The sequence below is a fragment of the Pseudophryne corroboree genome, chromosome 3 (assembly GCF_028390025.1).
Source record: "Pseudophryne corroboree isolate aPseCor3 chromosome 3, aPseCor3.hap2, whole genome shotgun sequence".
Taxonomy (NCBI): Eukaryota; Metazoa; Chordata; class Amphibia; order Anura; family Myobatrachidae; genus Pseudophryne; species Pseudophryne corroboree.
In genome coordinates this window covers 15,292,327-15,315,406 of record NC_086446.1, presented here as the reverse complement: position 1 = coordinate 15,315,406, position 23,080 = coordinate 15,292,327, and the positions used below count along the sequence as shown (strand labels likewise).

General features: G+C 48.4%; 2 protein-coding genes across 8 annotated transcripts in view; one reads left to right on the top strand and one right to left on the bottom strand.

Moving 5' to 3' along the window:
- The window catches only part of LOC135056965 (oocyte zinc finger protein XlCOF6-like), a 76,040-nt gene extending 72,999 nt beyond the window's left edge, over positions 1–3,041 (bottom strand). For 2 of the 3 annotated variants that reach the window (XM_063962765.1, XM_063962762.1), the window contains exon 1: positions 2,921–3,021. The gene's annotated coding sequence lies outside the window, so the exon portion shown is untranslated. Of the gene's footprint in view, positions 1–2,920 lie in introns of all 3 variants that reach the window. The other variant, XM_063962763.1, reaches the window with a different exon arrangement.
- Positions 1–23,080, top strand: part of LOC135056995 (zinc finger protein ZFP2-like) — a 68,050-nt gene that overhangs the window by 6,283 nt on the left and 38,687 nt on the right. For 2 of the 5 annotated variants that reach the window (XM_063962841.1, XM_063962837.1), the window contains exons 1-6: positions 3,254–3,362; positions 14,866–15,014; positions 15,722–15,913; positions 16,170–16,248; positions 16,367–16,464; positions 16,745–17,183. In XM_063962841.1, the coding sequence (XP_063818911.1) occupies positions 14,937–15,014; positions 15,722–15,913; positions 16,170–16,248; positions 16,367–16,464; positions 16,745–17,183 (886 nt within the window). In that variant the 5' untranslated portion in view covers positions 3,254–3,362; positions 14,866–14,936. Of the gene's footprint in view, positions 1–3,253; positions 3,363–3,411; positions 3,539–3,805; positions 3,925–14,865; positions 15,015–15,721; positions 15,914–16,169; positions 16,249–16,366; positions 16,465–16,744; positions 17,184–23,080 lie in introns of those variants that run through there. The other 3 variants (XM_063962838.1, XM_063962839.1, XM_063962840.1) reach the window with 3 other exon arrangements.

Below are 23,080 nucleotides of genomic sequence, written 5' to 3'. Positions count from 1 at the left end.
ACAGAAGTGTTGCAAGGTGGGGGAATGGGGTGACAATGCTGCTGGGCTGTGTAGCATGCAGGACACTCTGCCCCAGAGCTTTAACTAGATATTTTGGTGCCCTTTGGCAGAAAGTGAATTGGAGCTCCACCTCCCAGAGCCGAAACTACAGGCTGTGCGCGCCGCAGGCGCGCCGCAAAAATTTAGGGGCATGGCTTCATGGGGAAGGGGAATGGCCACATAAAAGTGCCAATTCACATTGCACCATGTAGAACCTCCTATAGACACTGCGCCAGGTAGAGCACGTTATACACACTGCGCCAGGTAGAGCACGCAGTTATACACACTGCGCCTGGTAGAGCCAATATACACACTGCGCCAGGTAGAGCACGCCGTTCTACACAATGCGCCAGGTAGAGCACGCCGTTCTACACAATGCGCCAGGTAGAGCCATTATACACACTGCGCCAGGTAGAGCACGCCGTTATACACACTGCGCCAGGTAGAGCCATTATACACACTGCGCCAGGTAGAGCACGCCATTATACACAATGCGCCAGGTAGAGCACGCCGTTATACACAATGCGCCAGGTAGAGCACGCCGTTATACACAATGCGCCAGGTAGAGCACGCCGTTATACACAATGCGCCAGGTAGAGCACGCCGTTATACACACTGCGCCAGGTAGAGCCATTATACACACTGCGCCAGGTAGAGCCATTATACACACTGCGCCAGGTAGAGCACTCCGTTATACACACTGCGCCAGGTAGAGCACGCCGTTATACACACTGCGCCAGGTAGAGCACTCCGTTATACACACTGCGCCAGTTAGAGCACACCGTTATACACACTGCGCCAGGTAGAGCACGCCGTTATACACACTGCGCCAGGTAGAGCACGCCGTTATACACACTGCGCCAGGTAGAGCCAATATACACACTGCGCCAGGTAGAGCACGCCGTTATACACACTGCGTTAGGTAGAGCACGCCGTTATACACACTGCGCCAGGTAGAGCCATTATACACACTGCGCCAGGTAGAGCACGCCGTTATACACACTGCGCCAGGTAGAGCACGCCGTTATACACACTGCGCCAGGTAGAGCACGCCGTTATACACACTGCGCCAGGTAGAGCACTCCGTTATACACACTGCGCCAGTTAGAGCACACCGTTATACACACTGCGCCAGGTAGAGCACGCCGTTATACACACTGCGCCAGGTAGAGCACGCCGTTATACACACTGCACCAGGTAGAGCACACCGTTATACACACTGCGCCAGGTAGAGCACGCCGTTATACACACTGCGCCAGGTAGAGCACACCGTTATACACACTGCGCCAGGTAGAGCACTCCGTTATACACACTGCGCCAGGTAGAGCACGCCGTTATACACACTGCGCCAGGTAGATCACGCCGTTATACACACTGCGCCAGGTAGAGCACGCCGTTATACACACTGCGCCAGGTAGAGCACGCTGTTATACACACTGCACCAGGTAGAGCACACCGTTATACACAATGCGCCAGGTAGAGCACGCCGCAGCACAGTAAAGAAGGCCATATACCTTAATGCTATATATACTAAAGACTCTGTACATGGGGCACACTTACTACAAAGCTACTCTAGAGAGCACAGATTACTCAAGGTGATCAACTCAGTTACATACCCATGGACATGAAAGCTAGGACTCCGTGCCGTGCATGCACCTCACTCCCACTCTGCCGCCTGCTATATGGCAATGTACCTTCCGCACCAGGGCCCTGTGCTGCTTCCGTCAGGTAAAAGTGGTGAGAAGAAGTTTGTGGGGGGGGTGTACCCAATGCGGCCACCTCGGGAACTGGCTCCCGTGTCACAGGCCCGCTAGCTGGGCATCCGTAGGGATGCTGAGGACACCTGATGGTAATGGTGCAGCCCTCTCTTCTCACGGCAACAGTGTGGTGGCAGAGCACGGCAGGGGCTGGAGGTGAGGTTCCTGGCCGATCACCGCTGCTCTCCTTCACACAGATCGTGGGAGAGCACACTGGAGGCAGCAGAGAGGGAGGCAGATATCGGGTTGGGAGGGAGCTGCAGTTCACAGTCTTGGCGAGTCACCTCCCGCCCGCAGCACAGCGTACAGCAGCCGCAGAGCCGTCTTCTCTCTCTGCCCGGCCCCCGTGTGAAGCCGCTGCACGTGACCAGGAGGGGGAGGGGGCACCGCCAGACTGCCAGTTGTAAGGCTCCACCTCCGCTCTGTACGGGCAAGAAGCGCCGTCGCTGTCAGTTTACAAGGAGTTGGCTGCAGCGGAGCGCGTCCCCGGGGACCCTCACATTTTTTTAAAAGTGAGTCCCTGCCTTCAGATCCGGGTAAAATACGCGCTATAGCGCGTATTTGCGAACACTGTGTATAATAATAATAATAATAATAATAACAACAATAATAACAGGGCATTACAGGCCCCTGCCTCTGTATAATAATAACAATAGGACACCACTGGCTGCTCCTTCTGTATAATAATAGCAGGACACCACAGGCCGCTCCTCCCATATAATAATAATAACAGAACACCACAGGCCGCTGCCCCTGTATAATAATAATAATAATAATAATAATAACAGGACACCACAGGCCGCTCCTTCTGTATAATAATAATAATAATAATAATAATAATAATAACAACAGGACACCACAGGCCGCTCCTCCTGTATAATAATAATAATAACAGAACACCACTGGCCACTACCCCTGTATAATAATAATAATAATAATAATAACAGGACACCACAGCCTGCTCCCCCTGTATAATAATAATAATAATAATAATAATTACAGGACACCACTGGCTGCTCCCACTGTAAAACAATAATTACAGGACACCACAGGCTGCTCCTCCTGTAAAATAATAATAACAGGATATCACAGATTGTTCACCCTGTATAGTAAGACAACATTACCTGATCTTGACGGAGACTGGCCGGGTAGATGCTAGAACCAAGTGGCCTAAGGGACCTGAAAAAACTCACTTCCTGTGTGTGGAACGCACAGGCCGACAGTTGGAACGCACAAGCCGGAAGTAATGTGGAACGCACATACAGTGAAACGCACTGTCCGGAAATAGGGCGTGATTGGCACAGGCTGCTTCCTGGTGACTGGCCCCTCCCGTCCAACACCTCGGCCACAACAAACTCTGTAATTAGTTTAGCCATAGATGTCCTCAGTGGAGGAGGCCGGCGGCCATTTTCTTGTAGACCAATCCGGCAGCAGCAATAGGTTCACGGGCCGTGTAGTGACGTCAGGAGCGGCGCCCATTTTCCCCTGGTCTGAGCTCCGCCTTCCTTCTATCTTTCCCACAAAGCAGCAGGAGCAGAGAGCAGCCATTGCTGTGTCTGGCAGCAGGTAATGATATTATTACATTTATTACTATTCTATAGGCTGAGCAGCTCTGGTGTCAGGTTGTTGTACTACAGGGGGAGCAGCCTCTGGTGCCTTGTTATAGTGCAGCTGGAGCAGCCTGTGGTGCAGCATTATGGGCTGTGTAGCAGGGGTGAGGATATAGGGCAGCACACCCCTCTGTGAGTATATATGTATGTATGTATGAATGGGAGCTATGTGTGTAATATGTATGTGTATAGGGAGGAGAGTGATGGTGACATTTATACTCTGTGTAATAGGGGCAAAGGACGCCAAAATGGCGACTGAAGCCGATTAAGGGAGAGGGCCGCAAGGGGGCGCGTGGCTGGCGGCGGGCAAGTGAGCTCGTCCCTGTTTTGGCACCTGGGGTAGCCAGCGGGCCAGTGGGGCAGCGCGGTCGCGGGCAGGGGGGCAATACTGGTGCAGCGTTCTTAAGGAGCAGCAGGAGGGAGAGGAGGCACTTCTTACCGGTAAGGTTGCCCACCTACCCAGCCGGAGGCTATACCAAGCCTTTCTTGTGCGTAGAACCATATTGCGGTGTAAGCAGGTGAGGGGTAATTTATTGTGATGTGTGTTTAAAATGTTGTGGTTGAGGTCACGTTTAAAAAAAACCCAAAACATTAAATAAGAGGTAAATGCAAGAGCTGTTATTGGGTAACGCGTTATTACTGGAATGTTATGTGGTCACAATCAGTGCGGTAATCGAAAAATTGTCACAGTCTTTGTGAGCGGCGTGGGGAAAGTGGTGAGCAAGGCATGGTATGGAATGTTACGTAAGGGGATGGCAGACGGCCAGTCATATTCACCAGGCCGCACGCCTGGCTCCGACTTGGGATGGTTGGGTCGCACGGGCTGCGTGCCAGTTCAAGGTGGTATGCACATGGGGTCGGGGTCCCCAGGTGGGGCAGATGTTGTGTGCCTACTAGGTTGGTCCCAACGCACCCACATACACTGGTAGGCGGGGGGGGAGGGGGGGCGGGATGCGGCGTGCCCACAAAGTTGAGCTGAGCACGCCTCCACCCATAGGTTTCCGGGGGGGGGGGGGGAGACGGGATGTGGCGCGCCTTGTGCCCTGCATTCTGTATTGGTGTGTTTTCAATAAAGCTGTGACCAAGTTTGCCCAAGATCGTTGTGGTTTCAAGTTATTGGGGAATCTCGCCGGGGGCCAGGGGTCACCGGATAGTCGGCCTCTCACCCTTATAATGGGGAATGAAAGTCTCAGTATCTAGTGTGTATTATACACAGAAAGTCACTTATCCGGAAACAGCGCGCTCTGTCCTCTGTCGCTTATTACACTTATTAATACTTATAACGTGTATCTGGCACTACTAGAGGAGTTATGTGTACCTGGCACTACTAGGCAAATTATGTGTAGATGGCACTACTAGGCGAATTATGTGTACCTGGCACTACTAGGGGAATTATGTGTACCTGGCACTACTAGGCGAATTATGTGTACATGGCACTACTAGGCGAATTATGTGTACCTGGCACTACTAGGGGAATTATGTGTACCTGGCACTACTAGGCGAATTATGTGTACATGGCACTACTAGGCGAATTATGTGTACCTGGCACTACTAGGGGAATTATGTGTACCTGGCACTACTAGGCGAATTATGTGTACATGGCACTACTAGGGGAATTGTGTACATGGCACTACGATGGGAATTATGTGTACCTGGCACTACTAGGGGAATTATGTGTACCTGGCACTACTAGGGGAATTATGTGTACCTGGCACTACTAGGGGAATTATGTGTACCTGGCACTACTAGGGAAATTGTGTACATGGCACTACTAGGGGAATTATGTGTACCTGGCACTACGAGGGGAATTATGTGTATGTGGCACTGACCCCATGGCAGCATTGGCCTCTTAAAAAGCTGGTGATTATAAGACATTTATGTCCCCTTAACCCCCGCCAGTATAAGGAATTTCTTAAAGTGCGGGAAGAAGCGCGCCATTCAGGGGACGGAGCTTCTTCTCCTCAGCTCACAATCGGCCCGGCGCCATTTCCTCTCCTCTGGCTGCCGGACGCTGCTCCTCCTCACCGCGGCATACAAGTATCAGGGTGCAAAACGGGGGGGGGGGGGGGGGGCACTGTGATTGATAATATATATATTTATATCTTGTGTACAAACGCTGCAGTCTGGGGCAATTTCTAGCTGTCCCAGACCTGTACAGCAGCGTTGGGCTGTGAGCTGGCATACTCCTTCTGTGTCTCTCTCTGATTCTATAGGTCTGTCCCCTATAGTCCGGTGTGTTTGTCCACATGTGGTGGACAATGTCTAAGGTGGAAGAGCCTGTAATGGGAGCACAGCATGCAGTAGGGTGGCCCCGTCGGTGCAGCCGACTCCGGACTGGCCTAATGTGTTAAATGCTTTAAATATTAATATGGCTCGTATTAATAAAAGGCTGGAGAGAGATGAGGCTCAGACCCAGGCTTATAAGAGATCAGTGGATGATGTGTTGTCCCAGGTCCAGGACTCTGCAGGGTCACAAAAGCGTACTTTTGACCAGTTAGCTGACACTAATATCGACACGGATACGGATTCCAGTGTCGATTTATGCTGGTTCTAGATTAGATCCTAAATTAGCCAAGAGCATTCAGTACATGATTATTGCTGTTAGGGACGTTTTGCACGTCCAGGATGACCCTACCGTTCCTGACACTAGGGTCTGTATGTACAAGGGGAAGAAACCTGAGGTAACGTTTCCCCCTTCTCATGAACTGAACGCTCTGTTTGAAAAGATGTGGGACACTCCTGACAAGAAGTTCCAAATTCCCAAAAGAATTCCGGTGGCGTATCCATTCCCCACTGCTGATAGGGAAAAATGGGAGTTAGTCCCCGTAGTGGATAAGGCCCTGTCACGTTTGTCAAAACAGGTGGCTTTACCGTCCTCCGGTACGGCAGCCCTTAAAGACCCTGCGGATCGTAAGCAAGAAGCTACTCTGAAATCCATTTATGCGACCATGGGTTCACAACTCAGACCGGTCATTGCTTCGGCGTGGGTCAGTAGTGCTATTGAGAAATGGGCAGATTCTTTGTTATCAGATTTAGATACGCTAGACAGAATAATGCTAACGCTGGGTTACATCAAGGACGCTGCGGCGTACCTTAAAGAATCTGCCAGGGATATTGGTCTTTTGGGATCAAAAGCCAATGCTATGGCGGTAGCTGCTAGGCGAGCAATATGGATTCACCAGTGGAATGCGGATTCTGATTCTAAAAGAAACATGGAATCTCTGCCATATAAAGGAGGTGCGTTGTTTGGGGACGGTCTTACAGACCTAGTATCTACAGCTACCGCTGGTAAATCGTCCTTTTTGCCTTATGTCCCCCCTAAACATAAGAAAACGCATTATTAACAAATGCATTCCTTTCACCCAATAGATACCGAAAGGGTCGAGGCTCTGCCTTCCTTGCTACTAGAGGCAGGAAGCGGGGTAAAAGAAACCCAGGCCCCCCTGCTTCCCAGGAGCAGAAGTCCTCCCCGGCTTCTGCCAAGTCCACCGCATGACGCCGGGACTCCTCTGCGGGAGTCCGCGCCTGTGGGGGCACTTCTAAAGCTCTTCAGTCAGGTCTGGGTTCGCTCAGGTCTGGACCCTTAGATTTTAAAAATTGTGTCGCAAGGGTACAAGCCGGAGTTTCAAGACGTTCCCCCTCGCCGTTTTTTCAAATCAGCCTTGCCAGCTTCTCTGCACAAAAGTTGTCTCAAAACCAGGTCATTATCAAGGTTCCTCCTGCGCAGCAGGGAGTAGGCTTTTATTCCAGCCTATTCGTGGTCCCGAAGCCGGACGGCTCGGCAGACCGATCCTAAACCTAAAAGACCTAAATTTCTTTCTACAGAAATTCAAGTTCAAGATGGAGTCTCTCCGAGCAGTGATCTCCAGTCTGGAGAAAGGGGACTTTATGGTCTCTTTGGACATAAAGGATGCTTACCTGCATGTTCCCATTTATCCTCCACATCAGGCTTTCCTGCGCTTTGCAGTTCAAGATTGTCATTACCAATTTCAGACGTTGCCGTTTGGTCTGTCCGTGGCTCCGAGGATTTTCACCAAAGTGATGGCGGAGATGATGCTTCTTCTGCGGAAGCAAGGAGTCATGATTATCCCGTACTTGGACGATCTCCTGATAAAAGCGAGATGCAGGGACAGATTGATGCAACACATTGCACTGTCCCTGACGGTGTTGCGGCAACATGGTTGGCTCCTCAACCTGCCAAAATCTCAGTTGATCCCGACGACCCAGCTGTCATTTCTGGGAATGGTTCTGGATACAGAACTACAGAGAGTTTTTCTCCCGGTGGAAAAGGCCCGGGAAATTCAGGCTGTGGTCAAGTTAATTTTAAAACCAACCAGAGTGTCGATCCATCAATGCACTCGATTGCTGGGAAAGATGGTGGCGGCCTACAAGGCCATTCAGTTTGGCAGTGTCACGATCCGGGTATCTGGACGCCATTACCTGCCGTTTAGATGTCTTCTGAGGCTGGCTCAGCGTTCCAAGTCCGGATCTCATCTGTGTCAACACTCTGAGACGCTGTCACAGCGGAGCCATGTTTGAATCCTGCATGGCGTCTCCCGTCCTCTGCGGCCGGCGCCGCCATTACTACTATGTTTCCACATGGTTTCCAAACCAGCTTTCCCTCCAAATTCTAACATGGGCGCAGTCATGTTGGATCTAATCACATGCTCCAGTTTCACCAATCCACTGCCTCTGGAAATCTGCATAATTGCCCAGCCAATGCCTGCATAGCTGCAGGTATAAGTATCCTGTGCCTGGGCCAGGAAGTCGTCAGTGCTTGCTTTGTCATACCTTGTTCCAGTCTCTCTCTACTGTGGTTTGTTTCTCCAGGTTCCAGCTCCTGTTTCCAGCATCCACTAAGAGACCCGCACCAGCCTTCCATCCTGCGGGGCAGCCTGACTCAGCAGTCCTCCGTGGCTGTTCCAGCTTCCAGCCATTAACCCATCTGCTTCCAGCAGCCAGCTTTCAGCAGATTCCAGCTTCTGTAGAGTACCGGTGTCGATCCAGCGGATCCCTACTTACCAGCAGTATCCACCATCCACTGGTAACCTTTCTACAACTCTCCTGTTTCCACGCTCCCTAGCATCTTACAGTATCCACTCCGTGTTTCATCACCTGGCTGGTTCCATCCAGCATTCACTCTGTGACTTTATTACCTGGCTGATCCCATTCAGCATCCACTCTGTGTCTTACCACCTGGCTGGTTCCATCCAGTAATACAACAGCTTCATCTATTACATCTACTGGCATGTTCCTCGGCTATCTTCACTACTGCAGCCAGGCCTGGTAAGGTTATTCCATCAAAGGACTTTAACAACTGTTCTTTAACCTACCAGTGCTCTGTGATACCTTCTATGGTCAAAGTGTTCCAGGAACTATATAATTTGCCATTGCCATTATTTGCTGTCTGTTATTACACGGAGTCTGTCAATAAACTTTTATTTTTGCTTTTACCTGGTTGTCATGGTCACACCTTCGGGTTTCCTTTAACACTTACATGTCCAGGGGTCTGATTAAACCTCCCCGGTTTAAGTTCCTTTCAACACCTACAACTGAGGCTTCCTCCTGTCAGCCAAAACCCTCAGTTGTGACAGGCAGATTCCATGCCAGAGTGTTCCAGTGGGAAATGGTCCGGTTCCCATCTACACATGCAACGGAAAATAATCCTGCCTCCCCAGACGAGGATATCACTCCTGTGATGGCTGCACATTTCTCACCTCCTCGAAGGATGCAGGTTCGGGATCCAGGATTGGATTCTAGTGACCACGGACGCAAGTCTCCGGGGTTGGGGTGCAGTCACACGGGGGGAAAACTTCCGGGGGAAGGTGGTCGAGTCAGGAATCCTGTCTCCACATAAATGTGCTGGAGTTGAGGGCCATTTACAATGGCCTCCTCCAGGCGGAGCAACTCCTTCGAAGTCTCCCCGTCCTCATCCAGGCGTACAATGTAACAGCAGTAGCTTACATAAAACGCCAGGGTGGAACAAGAAGCAGAGCAGCAATGGCAAAAGCCACAAAGATTCTCTGTTGGGCGGAGAAACGGGTAAGCGCTCTGTCAGCAGTCTTCATTCCAGGAGTAGACAACTGGGAAGCAGATTTCCTCAGCAGACACGATTTCCATCCAGGAGAGTGGAGGCTTCATCCAGAGGTCTTCAAAGAAGTAACAAATCATTGGGAAGTTCCCCAAGTGGACATGATGGCATCTCGTCTCAACAAGAAGCTCCAGAGCTATTGTGCCAGGTCAAGGGACCCTCAAGCCATAGCGGTGGACGCTCTGGTGACACCTTGGGTGTTTCAGTCGTTGTATGTTTTCCCTCCACTTTCCCTGATTCTGAGGGTGTTAAAGATCAAAAGAAGAACAAAGGTTCCGACGATCCTCATTGTTCCAGACTGGCCAAGAAGGGCTTGGTATCCGGATCTTCAGGATTTACTAGTGGAAAATCCCTGGCCGTGTCTGTATCGGGATTTACTGCGGCTGTGTTTGACGGCATGGCGGTTGAACGCCTAATCTTAGCCCGAAAGGTATTCCCAGTGAAGTCATCCCCACTCTTATTCGGGCTAGAAAGGGAGTGACGTCAAAGCACTATCACCGTATTTGGAGGAAATATCTTTCCTGGTGCGAATCCAAGAAGGGTCCTGCGGAGAAGTTTTTAACCTTGGACGCTTTCTCCACTTTCTACAAGCTGGAGTGGATGCGGGCCTTAAATTGGGCTCCATTAAAGTACAGATTTCTGCTTTGTCGGGTTTTCTTTCAGAAACAATTGGCCTCACTTCCTGAGGTGCAGACGTTTGTAAAAGGGGTGTTGCACATCCACCTCCTTTTGTGCCCCCTGTGGCACCTTGGGACCTTAACGTGGTGTTACAGTTCCTTCAATCCCATTGGTTTGAACCTTTACGTAAGGTAGAATTGAAATTCCTCACTTGGAAAGTGGTCATTTTGTTGGCCTTGGCATCCGCAAGGTGATTGTCCGAGTTGGCGGCCTTGTCTCACAAGAGCCCTTATTTGATCTTCCATGAGAACTCAGCAACAGTTTCTGCGGAAGGTGGTTTCCTCTTTTCATATTAACCAACCTATTGTGGTGCCAGTGGCTACTGGCGCTTTGGCTGAATCAAAGTCTCTGGATGTGGTCAGAGCTTTGATAATTTATGTCACCAGAACGACTCAGATTAGGAAAACAGAGTCTCTGTTTGTCCTGTATGCTCCCAACAAGATTGGGTGTCCTGCTTCCAAGCAGACCATTGCCCGCTGGATCTGTCAGACGGATCAGCAGGCTCATTCCACGGCTGGATTGCCGTTACCGAAATTGGTGAAGGCCCATTCCACTAGGAAGGTGGGCTCATCCTGGGCGGCTGCCCAGGTGTCTTGGCATTGCAACTTTGCCGAGCTGCTACTTGGTCGGGGTCAAACACTTTTGCTAAGTTTTATATGTTTGATACCTTGGCCTATGATGACCTCCAATTTGGTCAATCGGTGCTGCCAGGGCCATCTTTACGTATGGGCTCAATGGGCTCTTGCCCAATGGCCCCAGGAGTATAAGGGCCTTAGGCTGGTAGCTGAGGGTCCCCTCTTTCCAGGGGTACCAGATCAATTGTGCAAGGCGGCTACGTGATCCTTAGTGAACACGTTCATAAGGTTCTATGCCTTCGATAGTGCCGCTTCCCAGGATGCTTCCTTTGGACGCCGGGTTCTTGTGCCCGCTACAGTTTTTCCCCTCCCATAAGGAACTGCTTTAGGACATCCCCATTGTCCATTCCTTGTGGAGCCCAGTGTACCGCGCAGCAGAAAATTAGATTTATGGTAAGAACTTACCTTAGTTAAATCTTTTTCTGCGAGGTACACTGGGCTCCACAAGGCGCCCACCCTGACGCACTTAGCTTCTTTGGGTTGGTATGGCATTAGCCGCTGACACTTCTCCTGTCATGAGAGTGTGATTTATGTGGCTACTAACTGATGTCGTCTCTTATCATGCTACTGCATTGGGCTGGTTAACTGAAAACAGCTCCTGTGCGGAGGGGCGGGGTTATAGAGGAGGCAGCGCTGTGCTTCTTGGGAACAGTCAAAGCTTTTGAGCCTGTTGGTGCCTCGGATCAAGAGCCTACTCTACACCCCATTGTCCATTCCTTGTGGAGCCCAGTGTACCTCTCAGAAAGAGATTTAACAACGGTAAGTTCTTACCATAAATCTCGTTATCGCAGCAGAATTACCCCTGTGTCTCTAGGCTTAGAGCCCCCACCCCCCTTCACTGTGTCTCTCATGTCCGCCTTCTCCCTAGCAGCCAGCCACTCTCATCTCTGTGCCACATATGTATATACTGCACAGCGATAGCATGCGCCTCTTCGGGGATGGCAGCTGCAGAACAGGGAGAATCATCACAGCTCCCAGCAGCCCTCGCTCTGTTGTAACTTCAACATTACAGAGTACAGCACTCGGTGGAGCAGTACTAATAGTGGGCAACTGCAAAGTGGTTGGGTTGTATGGTGTACCAGCTGCCAGTCTTATAACAATACACCGTACCTGCCCTTACCGCTATACTTGCACCACTGATTATGAGAATCTGGCACTATACTGGGTACATTACGTGAATCTGGCACTATACTGGGGATATTATGTGTATCTGGCATTATACTGGGTGCATTATGTGTATCTTGCATACTGGGTGCATTATGTGTATCTGGCACTATACTGGGAATATTATATATAACTGTCACTATACTAATGTGCATTATGTGTAACTGACATTATACTGGGTGCATTATGTGTAACTGACATTATACTGGGTGCATTATGTGTAACTGACATTATACTGGGTGCATTATGTGTATCTGGCATTATACTGGGTGCATTATGTGTATCTGGCGCAATACAGGGAGTATATGAAAATGGTACTATACTATGTGCATTATGTGTAACTGGCATTATACTGTGGGCATTATGTGTATCTGGCATTACACTGGGTGCATTATGTGTATCTGGCATTATACTAGGTGCATTATGTGTATTTGGCACTATACAGGAAATATTAAATATAACTTTCATTATACTAATGTGCATTATGTGTATCTGGCGTTATACTGGGTGCATTATGTGTATCTGGCACTATACTGGGTGCATTATGTGTATCTGGCATTATACTGGGTGCATTATGTGTGTCTGGCATTATACTGAATGCATTATGTGTATCTGGCATTGTACTGGGTGCATTATGTGTATCTGGCACTATACTGGGTGAATTATGTATATCTGGCACTATACTGGGTGCATTATGTGTATCTGGCGTTATACTGGGTGCATTATGTGTATCTGGCACTATACTAATGTGCATTATGTGTAACGCACTATACTGGGTGCATTATGTGTAACTGACATTATACTGGGTGCATTATGTGTATCTGGCACTATACTGGGTGCATTATGTGTATCTGGCACAATACTGGGTGAATTATGTGTGTCTGGCATTATACTGGGTGCATTATGTGTGTCTGGCATTATTCTGGGTGCATTATGTGTATCTGGCATTATACTGGGTGCATTATGTGTGTCTGGCACTATACTTGGTGCATTATGTGTATCTGGCATTATACTGGGGGCATTATGTGTATCTGGCACTATACTAGGTGAATTATGTGTAACTGGCACTTATGTCGGCATAATGTATAAGGGACATTATGGTGTGTGGCATTATGTGTGATAGGCATTACGTTGTGTGGCATAATGTGTAATGGGTATTACTGTAAGGAGCAAACATGACAAATAATGTAAGGGGAATGAATAAGGATTTTTTTCCCCTGTGGTGGCCAATGTCTGGGCGTGCAGGTTGCAAAACTAGGGTCATCTTCACCACGCCCCCTTTTTGGGTAGGTGGGCGCAAATTCTTAATTATTACAAAGGAAAATTCTCTATTCTTACCAAGGTCCTCCACTGTAGCTCCTCCCACATGACCTCACAGCTCCTCCCACACTGTGGGCACTGCATACTTGATTTAGTGGTGAGTTCTGACTTTAAAAGTAATTAGAATAACACAAAGATGATATTTATAAGTTACTGGCTGTTCTACCCGTTCTTCACACGGGAGTTTCTGATCTTCATGGTTGTACATATAAATGAGTGTTGATAATTTGGTAAATCTATATTTGAGATGTCTTAATGTAAGTAAATATTATTCCATGGTTCTTGGCGTTACTTGAGGAGCACCCATAGCAGATACGGTAAAAGGTGAGTAGCCTGTAGTGTGTTGTTGTTGTTGTTGTTGTTATACAGGGGGAGCAGCCTGTGGTGTGTTGTTGTTGTTGTTGTTGTTACTACTATACATGAGGAGTGGCCTTTGGTGTCCTGTTGTTGTTGTTATTGTTATTATTATTATACAGGGGGAGCAGCCTGTGGTGTCCTGTTATTAGTATTATACAGGGGGGGGGGCGGCCTGTGGTGTCTTGTTGTTGTTGTTGTTGTTGTTGTTGTTGTTGTTGTTATTATTATTATTCAGGGGGAGCAGCCTGTGGTGTCCTGTTAGTATTACTATACAGGGGGAGCAGCCTGTGGTGTCCTGTTATTAGTATTATACAGGGGGGGTGGCCTGTGGTGTCCTGTTACTATAGCAGCAGAGTAATAATAACAGTAATGAGTGGTCACCCTCCGCTGTACACCCAGATTTCCTACTTTAGTTCCCCTCTCCCCACATCTACACCCCTTCTGCTCTCCTGTGTACTCTCCCCTGGTTATGAATGAAAGGGTCGACCTGTTTAAGGTCGACAGTCAATAGGTTGACAGCTATTGGTCGACATGCGGAAAAAGCCGACACAGTGAAGAAGGCCAACACGGGACAGGTCAACACATGAAACATTGAAAAAAACAACTTGGTGTCATTTTCTCTGTAACATCACCAGGAACCCCAATTATTGCACCGTGTCCGCTTGTATGGCTCGCTGCGCTTCCCAAGTTACTATTCCCAATCACAGTCCATGTGGATCGTAAAGTTTTTAAAAAATACCAAAATGTCAAGTCGACCTTTTCCTGTGTCAATCTTTTTTCCCATGTCGACCAATCGTGGTGGACTTATTAACTGTCGATCTACCATCCGGATCCCCTCTCCCCTCACCTGCCCCCTATCTGTGTGACCTGGGTACAGTCACAAATCCTCTCAGGTTCTGGAATAAATATAATACAAAATCCCAACATCCCTAATTCATGTGTCTGTAACTGATTCCTGTGCAGCAACTGGCACCAAGTACGTGTCTGGGAGGAATAAGACCCCGACAATGGGAGGAGCATTGGGGTAACATTATACAGTACAGCACTGTGTGACTCTGAGGAGCCTTATGGGGCACAGGAACCTCTGACAGATGCTGACCAGGAATCTGTGGCTGTGGGGGGGGGGGGGGGGTCTTTCTGGTCACAGAGTGTCATGTGTCTGTGTTACATGTGTTTTCTGTGATGTGTGTTATATGTATTATATTTATTTCTAGACATTCCAGCAGTGAGGAACCAGAGTCTTTATTACACGTCACATGTTCTGTATTCTCATCCATCACTAAGCATGGACACGGACAGGAGTCACAGGACTGAGAGGATAATAAATATCACCATGGAGATCATCTACCTGCTGACTGGAGAGGTGATGGGATCTGGGAGTGTCACAGTGACATCACTTATATCTATAGTAATAATACAGGGACATGACTGGGGAGGTGAGGGGATCTGGGAGCATCACAGTGACATCACTTATATCTATACTAATGATACAGGGACATGACAGGGGAGGTGAGGGGATCTGGGAGTGTCACAGTGACATCAGTTATATCTATACTAATAATACAGGGACATGACTGGGGAGGTAAGGGGATCTGGGAGTGTCACAGTGACATCAGTTATATCTATACTAATAATACAGGGACATGACTGGGAAGGTGAGGGGATCTGGGAGTGTCACAGTGACATCACTCATATCTTTAGTAATAATACAAGGACATGACTGGGGAGTTGAGGGGATTGGGAGTGTCACAGTGACATCACTTATATCTATAGTAATATTACAGGGACATGACTGGGGATGTGAGGGGATCTGGGAGTGTCATAGGGACATCACATATCTATAGTAATAATACAGACACATGACTGGGGAAGTGAGGAGATCTTGGAGTGTCACACTGACATCACTTATATCTATAGTAATATTACAGGGACATGACTGGGGAGGTGAGGGGATCTGGGAGTGTCATAGGGACATCACATATCTACAGTAATAATACAGACACATGACTGGGGAAGTAAGGAGATCTTGGAGTATATGTATTCATAGTTGGTGTCTTCCCCAATTCACAGGATTACACAGTAGTGAAGAAGACATCCAGTGATTTTGAGACATGCAGCAGCCGTCCCCGTGTGTCAGGAGGACTGAACAGGAACCGGAGCCCCATCACGGTTCCTCAACCTTACTCACTGATACATGAGAGGCCCAATGACCAGAAGATCCTGGAACTCGCCAACAAGATCATTCAGCTGCTGACTGGAGAGGTGACTGCTGGGAATGGGGCATTATACAGTAACACCAGGAGATGTGTCTGGGTGAATACTGGAGAGGTGACTGCTGGGAATGGGACATTATACAGTAACACCAGGGGATGTGTCTGGGTGATGACTGGAGAGGTGACTGCTGGGAATGGGACATTATACAGTAACACCAGGGGATGTGTCTGGGTGATGAATGTATCACTGTGTGTGTCAGGTGCCTATAAGGTGTCAGGATGTCACTGTATATGTCTCCATGCAGGAGGAGGAGTATATAGAGGAACACAGGGGTCTGTACAAGGACGTGATGATGGAGAATCACCGGCCCCTCACATCACTGGGTAAGAGGAGACTGTCATGTATTGTACAGGGGAGAGTAAGTATGGGGGCCCCTATATACACACATCATCTGATAATCACATATATACGCTGTACTCAGTCACTGTGTGTCTCCTACAGATGGGCCCAGTAACAGAGATACCCCAGAGAGATGTCCCCGTTCTCTGTATTCCCAGGATTGTACAGAGGAGAATCACAGGATCCCACAGAAGGATCAGGTAAGTGGGTGGAATACGTACGATTTAAATGCGGCCTGGACGCTGGCCGTCAGTATACTGACAGCTGCATCCTTGCCACCAGTATGCCAGCAGCGGTGAGGGCGCTAGAAAGCCCCATTCGGGCTCGCCACAAGTTATTTTCTCCCTCTATGGGTGTTGTGAACTGTCAATATATGATGATTAGAGTTGCTGTGTCTTATACACTGATATTATACTGTTTCACCAAACTTTAATCTGACTATGCAAATGTCAGAGTGTTTTTTGTGTGTTTGTTTTTTAGGAAGAAAGTCTGTCTGATATTAAAACAGAAGATATAGAGGGAGAACAAGAGACGTATGTGACAGATATAACGACAGAAGATATAGAGGGAGCAGAAGAGACGTATGTGGCTGATATGAAGGCAGAAGATATAGAAGAAGAGACGTATGTGACTGATATGAAGGCAGAAGATACAGAGGGAGAAGAAGAGACGTATGTGACTGATATGAAGGCAGAAGATATAGAGGGAGAAGAAGAGATGTATGTGACTGATATGAAGGCAGAAGATATAGATGGAGAAGAAGAGACGTATGTTACTGATATGAAGGCAGAAGATACAGAGAGAGAAGAGACATATGTGACTGATATGAAGGCAGAAGCTATAGAGGGAGAAGAAGAGACGTATATGAGGGGTGATCAGCAGTGTAAGGAGGAGGAAATCCCTACAGATATCAGCACAGGTGAGTAATAATCACTTATTACAGAAAAGAGTCACATATTCTCCTTCCTCAGTCACTACAGTAATCTCTTATCCTACACCCTCCTCTGTCACTACAAACTATTGAGGGAAATATATTTCTCTTGCGTCCTAGAGGATCCTGGGGTCCACTTCAGAACCATTGGGTATAGACCAGAGGTTCTCAAACTTGGTCCTCGTGGGCCCACACAGTGCATGTTTTGCAGGAAACCCAGCAGGTGCACAGGTATATTAATTACTCACTGACACATTTTAAAAGGTCCACAGGTGGAGCTAATTATTTCACTTGTGATTCTGTGAGGAGACCTGCAAAACATGCACTGTGTGGGCCCACGAGGACCAAGTTTGAGAACCTCTGGTATAGACGGATCCGCAGGAGACATGGGCACTTTAAGACTTTTCAAGGGTGTGAACTGGCTCCTCCCTCTCTTCCCCTCCTCCAGACCTCAGTTTAGAAATTGTGCCCAGGCAGACTGGATGCACTCTGAGGAGCTCTACTGAGTTTCCCTGAAAAGACTTAGGTTTTTTTATTTTCAGGGAGCACTGCTGGCAACTCTCTCCCTGCTTCGTGGGTCAAGGGGGCAGAAGTAGGAACCAACTTCCTGAGAGTTTCATGGCTCTGCTTCTGGCTGACAGAGTCCTGAACGCTAGCTGCGCCTAGATGCTCACTCCCACAGCCTGCCGTCACCCCCCCCTTACAAAGCCAGAAGTCAGAAGACGGGTGAGTATAAGAAGAAAGAAGATCTTTGTTGCAGTGACGGCTGAAAGGTACCGCGCAGCGGGCGGGAATGCTGCGCGCCATGCTCCCATATCACACATGCACAATAGGGTGCAGTTCGCGGGGGGCACCCTGGGCAGCATGATACCTCATAAAAAACTGGCATAGAGGGGACATATGGTGCGGTGGCACAGTCCTACCCCCATCAGTATAAATATTACAGTGGAAGAATCTGAAGAGAAGCGCGCCATTGCGGGGGCGGGGCTTCTTCCTCAGTTAGCCAGCACACTACTCAGCGCCATTTTCTCCCCTTCCAGGCTTCAGAGGAGATCGCTGGTCCTTCACTGCTGAACAAGTATCAGGGTGCAAAACAGGGGGCACAGTGCAATTTGGTGCTTTGTATGTAATATATTTATAATTGTAAAAGTGCTGCAGTTCTGTAGGCAATTTTGTTTTACAGGCATTGTGTTACTGGCGCTGGGGTGTGAGCTGGCAAATCCTCTCAGTATCCCTCTGACAGATTTTACTGTGGGTTTGTCTCCTATAAGCCCGGAGTGTCTGTGGAGTGTTTGGTACACGTGTGTGACATGTCTGAGGCAGAGTGCTCTTCTCCGGAGGAAGCTATATTAGGGACACAGAATTGTAATGTGGTGACCGTGTCGGCACCACCCGAACCTGATTGGGTGAAAGATTTGCGTGATAGTGTGAATCATATCAGAAAAAGATTGGATAAATCTGAGTCTGAGGCACAGACCTGGAGAAAGTCTGTGGAGGATGTGATGTTACAAAGCTCTGCTTTTTCTCCCACAGAAGACCCCTCAGGGTCACATAAGAGATCATTTGCCCAACTAATTCATACTGATACCGACACGGACTCTAATTCCTGTGTCGACCCTAGTGGTTCCAGAATAGATCTGAAGTTAGCTAAGAGCATTCAGTACACGATTGTAGCTATAAAGGACGTCTTAAACGTTGAGGAGACCCCTTCTTTGCCTGACAAGAAGGTGTACCTTTATAAAGAAAGGAAAGTGGAGGTAACTTTTCCTTCTTCCCATGAACTAAACACCCTCTTTGAGGGGGTCTGGGGAAATCCTGATAAGAAATTTCAAATTCCTAAAAGAATTCAGGTTGTTTATCCTTTCCCGGCAGAGGACAGGAGAAGATGGGAGTCACCCCCCGTTCTGGACAGGGCACTGACACGATTAACTAAAAAGGTAGCTCTCCCTGCACCTGGCACGGCGGCCCTTAAGGAGCCGGCGGATCGCAAATTGGAAAACACATTAAAATCTATTTATGTGACCAATGGTACGCTGCTCAGACCTACCATTGCCTGTGCGTGGGTGAGTAGTGCTACAGAAAAGTGGTCGGATAACTTGTCATCCGATATAGACACGCTAGATAAAGACGAGATTCTCTTGACGTTGGGTCATATAAAAGACGCTGCATCATACATGCGTGAGGCCATGAGAGATGTTGGGCTCTTGGGATGGCGGTCTCGGCTAGGAGGGCGTTGTGGATTCAGACCGATCCTAAACCTAAAATCTCTCAATTTCTGCCTGAAACATAAAGGATGCCTACTTACATGTTCCCATTTATCCTCCGCATCAGGCTTATCTGAGATTCGTGGTACAGGATTGTCATTACCAATTTCAGATGTTTGGTCTCTTCACGGCTCCGAGGGTTTTCACCAAGGTGATGGCGGAGATGATGGTCCTCCTTCGACGGAAGGGAGTCAATATAATTTCTTACCTGGACGATCTCATAAAAGCAAGGTCCAGGGACAGGTTGGTGCAGAACCTTGCACTCTCCCTGACTGTACTTCAACAACACGGTTGGATCATGAACTTCCCAAAGTCTCAGTTGATACCGGCGACAAGATTGCCATTTCCGGGAATGATACTGGACACAGAACTACAAAGAGTTTTTCTTCCAGTGGAAAAGGCTCTGGAGAGCCAGAGGATGGTCAAACAACTTCTGAAACCAGCAAGAGTTTCGATCAAAGCATTCGGCTGTTGGCAAAGATGGTAGCAGCCTACGAGGCCATACTGTTTGGCAGATTCCATGCCAGAGTATTCCAATGGGACCTGTTGGACAAGTGGTCCGGATCCCATCTCCACATGCACCAGAGGATAATCCTGTCATCAAAGACCAGAATTTCACTCCTGTGGTGGCTGCACAGCTCTCACCTACTAGAGGGTCGCAGGTTCGGGATTCAGGACTGGGTCCTGGTAATCACGGATGCAAGTCTCCGAGGCTGGGGAGCAGTCACGCAGAGTGTCAGCTTCCAAGGAAGATGGTCAAGTCAGGAAGCTTGTCTTCACATAAACGTTCTGGAGTTAAGAGCCATTTACAATGGCCTTCTACAAGTGGAGCATCTTCTTCAAGATCTACCCATACAGATCCAGCCGGACAATGTAACAGCAGTGGCGTACATAAACCGTCAGGTCGGAACGAAAAGCAGAGTGGCGATGTCAGATGCGACAAAGATCCTCCTTTGGGTGGAAAGGCATGCAAGCGCTCTGTCGGCAATTTTCATTCCGGGAGTGGACAACTGGGAAGCAGACTTCCTCAGCAGACACGATCTCCATCCAGGAGAATGGGGCCTCCACCAAGAAGTCTTCGCAGAGGTGACAAGTATTTAGGGAGTTCCTCATGTAGACATGATGGCATCTCGTCTCAACAAGAAGCTTCAGTGATATTGTTCCAGGTTGAGAGACCATCAAGCAATAGCAGTGGATGCACTGGTGACCCAGTGGGTGTTTCAGTCGGTGTATATCTTCCCTCCACTTCCACTAATACCAAAAGTTCTCAAAATCTTAAGAAGAACAAAGGTTCGAGCGATCCTCATTGTCCCAGACTGGCCAAGGAGGGCTTGGTATCCAGATCTTCAAGAATTACAGATAGAAGATCCTTGGCCTCTTCCTCTTCGCGAGGACCTACTTCAGCAGTGGCCATGTGTGTATCAAGACTTACCTCAGCTACGTTTGACGGCATGGCTGTTGAGCTCCGGATCCTAGCCCGAAAAGGTATTCCCAAACAAGTCATTCCCACACTTATTCAGGCCAGGAAAGGAGTAACGTCTAAACATTACCACCGTATTTGGAGAAAATATGTGTCTTGGTGTGAATCCAAGAAGGCTCCAACAGAAGAGTTTCAGCTGGGACGTTTTCTCAATTTTCTACAAGCAGGTGTGGATGCGGGCCTCAAATTGGGCTCGATTAAGGTACAGATTTCAGCCTTACTGGTTTTCTTTCAGAAACAATTGGCCTCCCTTCCAGAAGTTCAGACCTTCGTGAAAGGCGTTCTGTACATCCAACCGCCATTTGTGCCTCCAGTGGCACCATGGGATCTTAACGTGGTGTTGCAGTTCCTTCAATCACATTGGTTTGAACCTTTGCAGAAGGTTAAGTTGAAATTCCTCACTTGGAAAGTGGTCATACTGTTGGCCTTGGCATCTGCAAGGCGGGTGTCTGAGTTGGCGGCCTTGTCTTACAAGAGCCCTTACTTGATCTTCCATGAAGATAGGGCGGAGTTGAGAACTCGGCAGCAATTTCTTTCTAAGGTGGTTTCCTCTTTCCATATAAACCAACCTATTGTAGTGCCAGTGGCTACTGACACCTTCACGGATTCAAAGTTTCTGGATGTGGTCAGAGCTTTGAAAATTTATGTAGCTAGAACAGCTCAGATTCGGAAAACAGAGGCTCTGTTTGTCCTGTATGCTCCCAATAAAATTGGGTGTCCTGCTTCCAAGCAGACAATTGCGCGCTGGATCAGAGGTATGATTCAGCAAGCTCATTCCACGACTGGATTGCCGTTACCGAAGTCGGTAAATGCCCATTCTACTAGAAAGGTGGGCTTGTACTGGGCGGCTGCCCGGAGGGTCTCAGCGTTACAGCTTTGCCAAGCAGCTACTTGGTCAGGGGCAAACACGTTTGCAAAGTTTTACAAGTTTGACACCTTGTCCGATAAGGACCTCAAGTTTGGTCAATCGGTGCTGCAGGGTCGTCCGCACTCTCCAGCCCGAAATAGAGCTTTGGTATAACCCCATGGTTCTGAAGTGGACCCCAGCATCCTCTAGGACGTATGAGAAAATAGGATTTTAATACCTACCGGTAAATCCTTTTCTCCTAGTCCGTAGAGGATGCTGGGCACCCGACCCGGTGCGTACTTTACCTGCAGTTGCTTGTTTGTAGTTACACAGATGTTGTGTATTGGTTATTTTCAGCATGTTGCTGCTATTGTTCATGCCCGTTGGCATGTGTTGTGTTGAATGCCATGTTGTGCAGCATGGTTGAGGTGTGAGCTGGTATGAATCTAACCGTCACCTTAACAGTAAATCTTTTCCTCGAAATGTTCGTCTCCCTGGGCACAGTTCCTATACTGAGGTCTGGAGGACGGGCATAGAGGGAGGAGCCAGTTCACACCCTTGAAAAGTCTTAAAGTGCCCATGTCTCCTGCGAATCCATCTATACCCCATGGTTCTGAAGTGGACCCCAGCATCCTCTACGGACTAGGAGAAAAGGATTTACCGGTAGGTATTAAAATCCTATTTTTCCCAGTGTGGGGAGTCAGGAGCCATCAGCCCCTATTATACTTCTGCTCTCCCACTCACATCATGTCACTGTGTGTTACCAGCCCAGAGATCTGACCAGTCTCCTCCCCACACTCTCTGGTGTATCTCATACATCAGGAGACATCAGCCCCTATTATACTCCTGCTCTCCCCCTCACATCATGTCACTGTGTGTTACCAGCCCAGAGATCTGACCAGTCTCCTCCCCACACTCTCTGGTGTATCTCATACATCAGGAGCCATCATCCCCTATTATACTCCTGCTCTCCCCCTCACATCATGTCACTGTGTGTTACCAGCCCAGAGATCTGACCAGTCTCCTCCCCACACTCTCTGGTGTATCTCATACATCAGGAGACATCAGCCCCTATTATACTCCTGCTCTCCCCCTCGCATCATGTCACTGTGTGTTACCAGCCCAGAGATCTGACCAGTCTCCTCTGTTAAATCCTAATTTTAACCATTTGTTTCCATGTTGCATCTAAGTAATGTCTGTATAAAGGTCACCTATGTAACAAAATGGATAGAGGGTTTAGGGTTTATAATATGATAGGTATAACTGGTATACCTATGAAATATGCGAGTATATT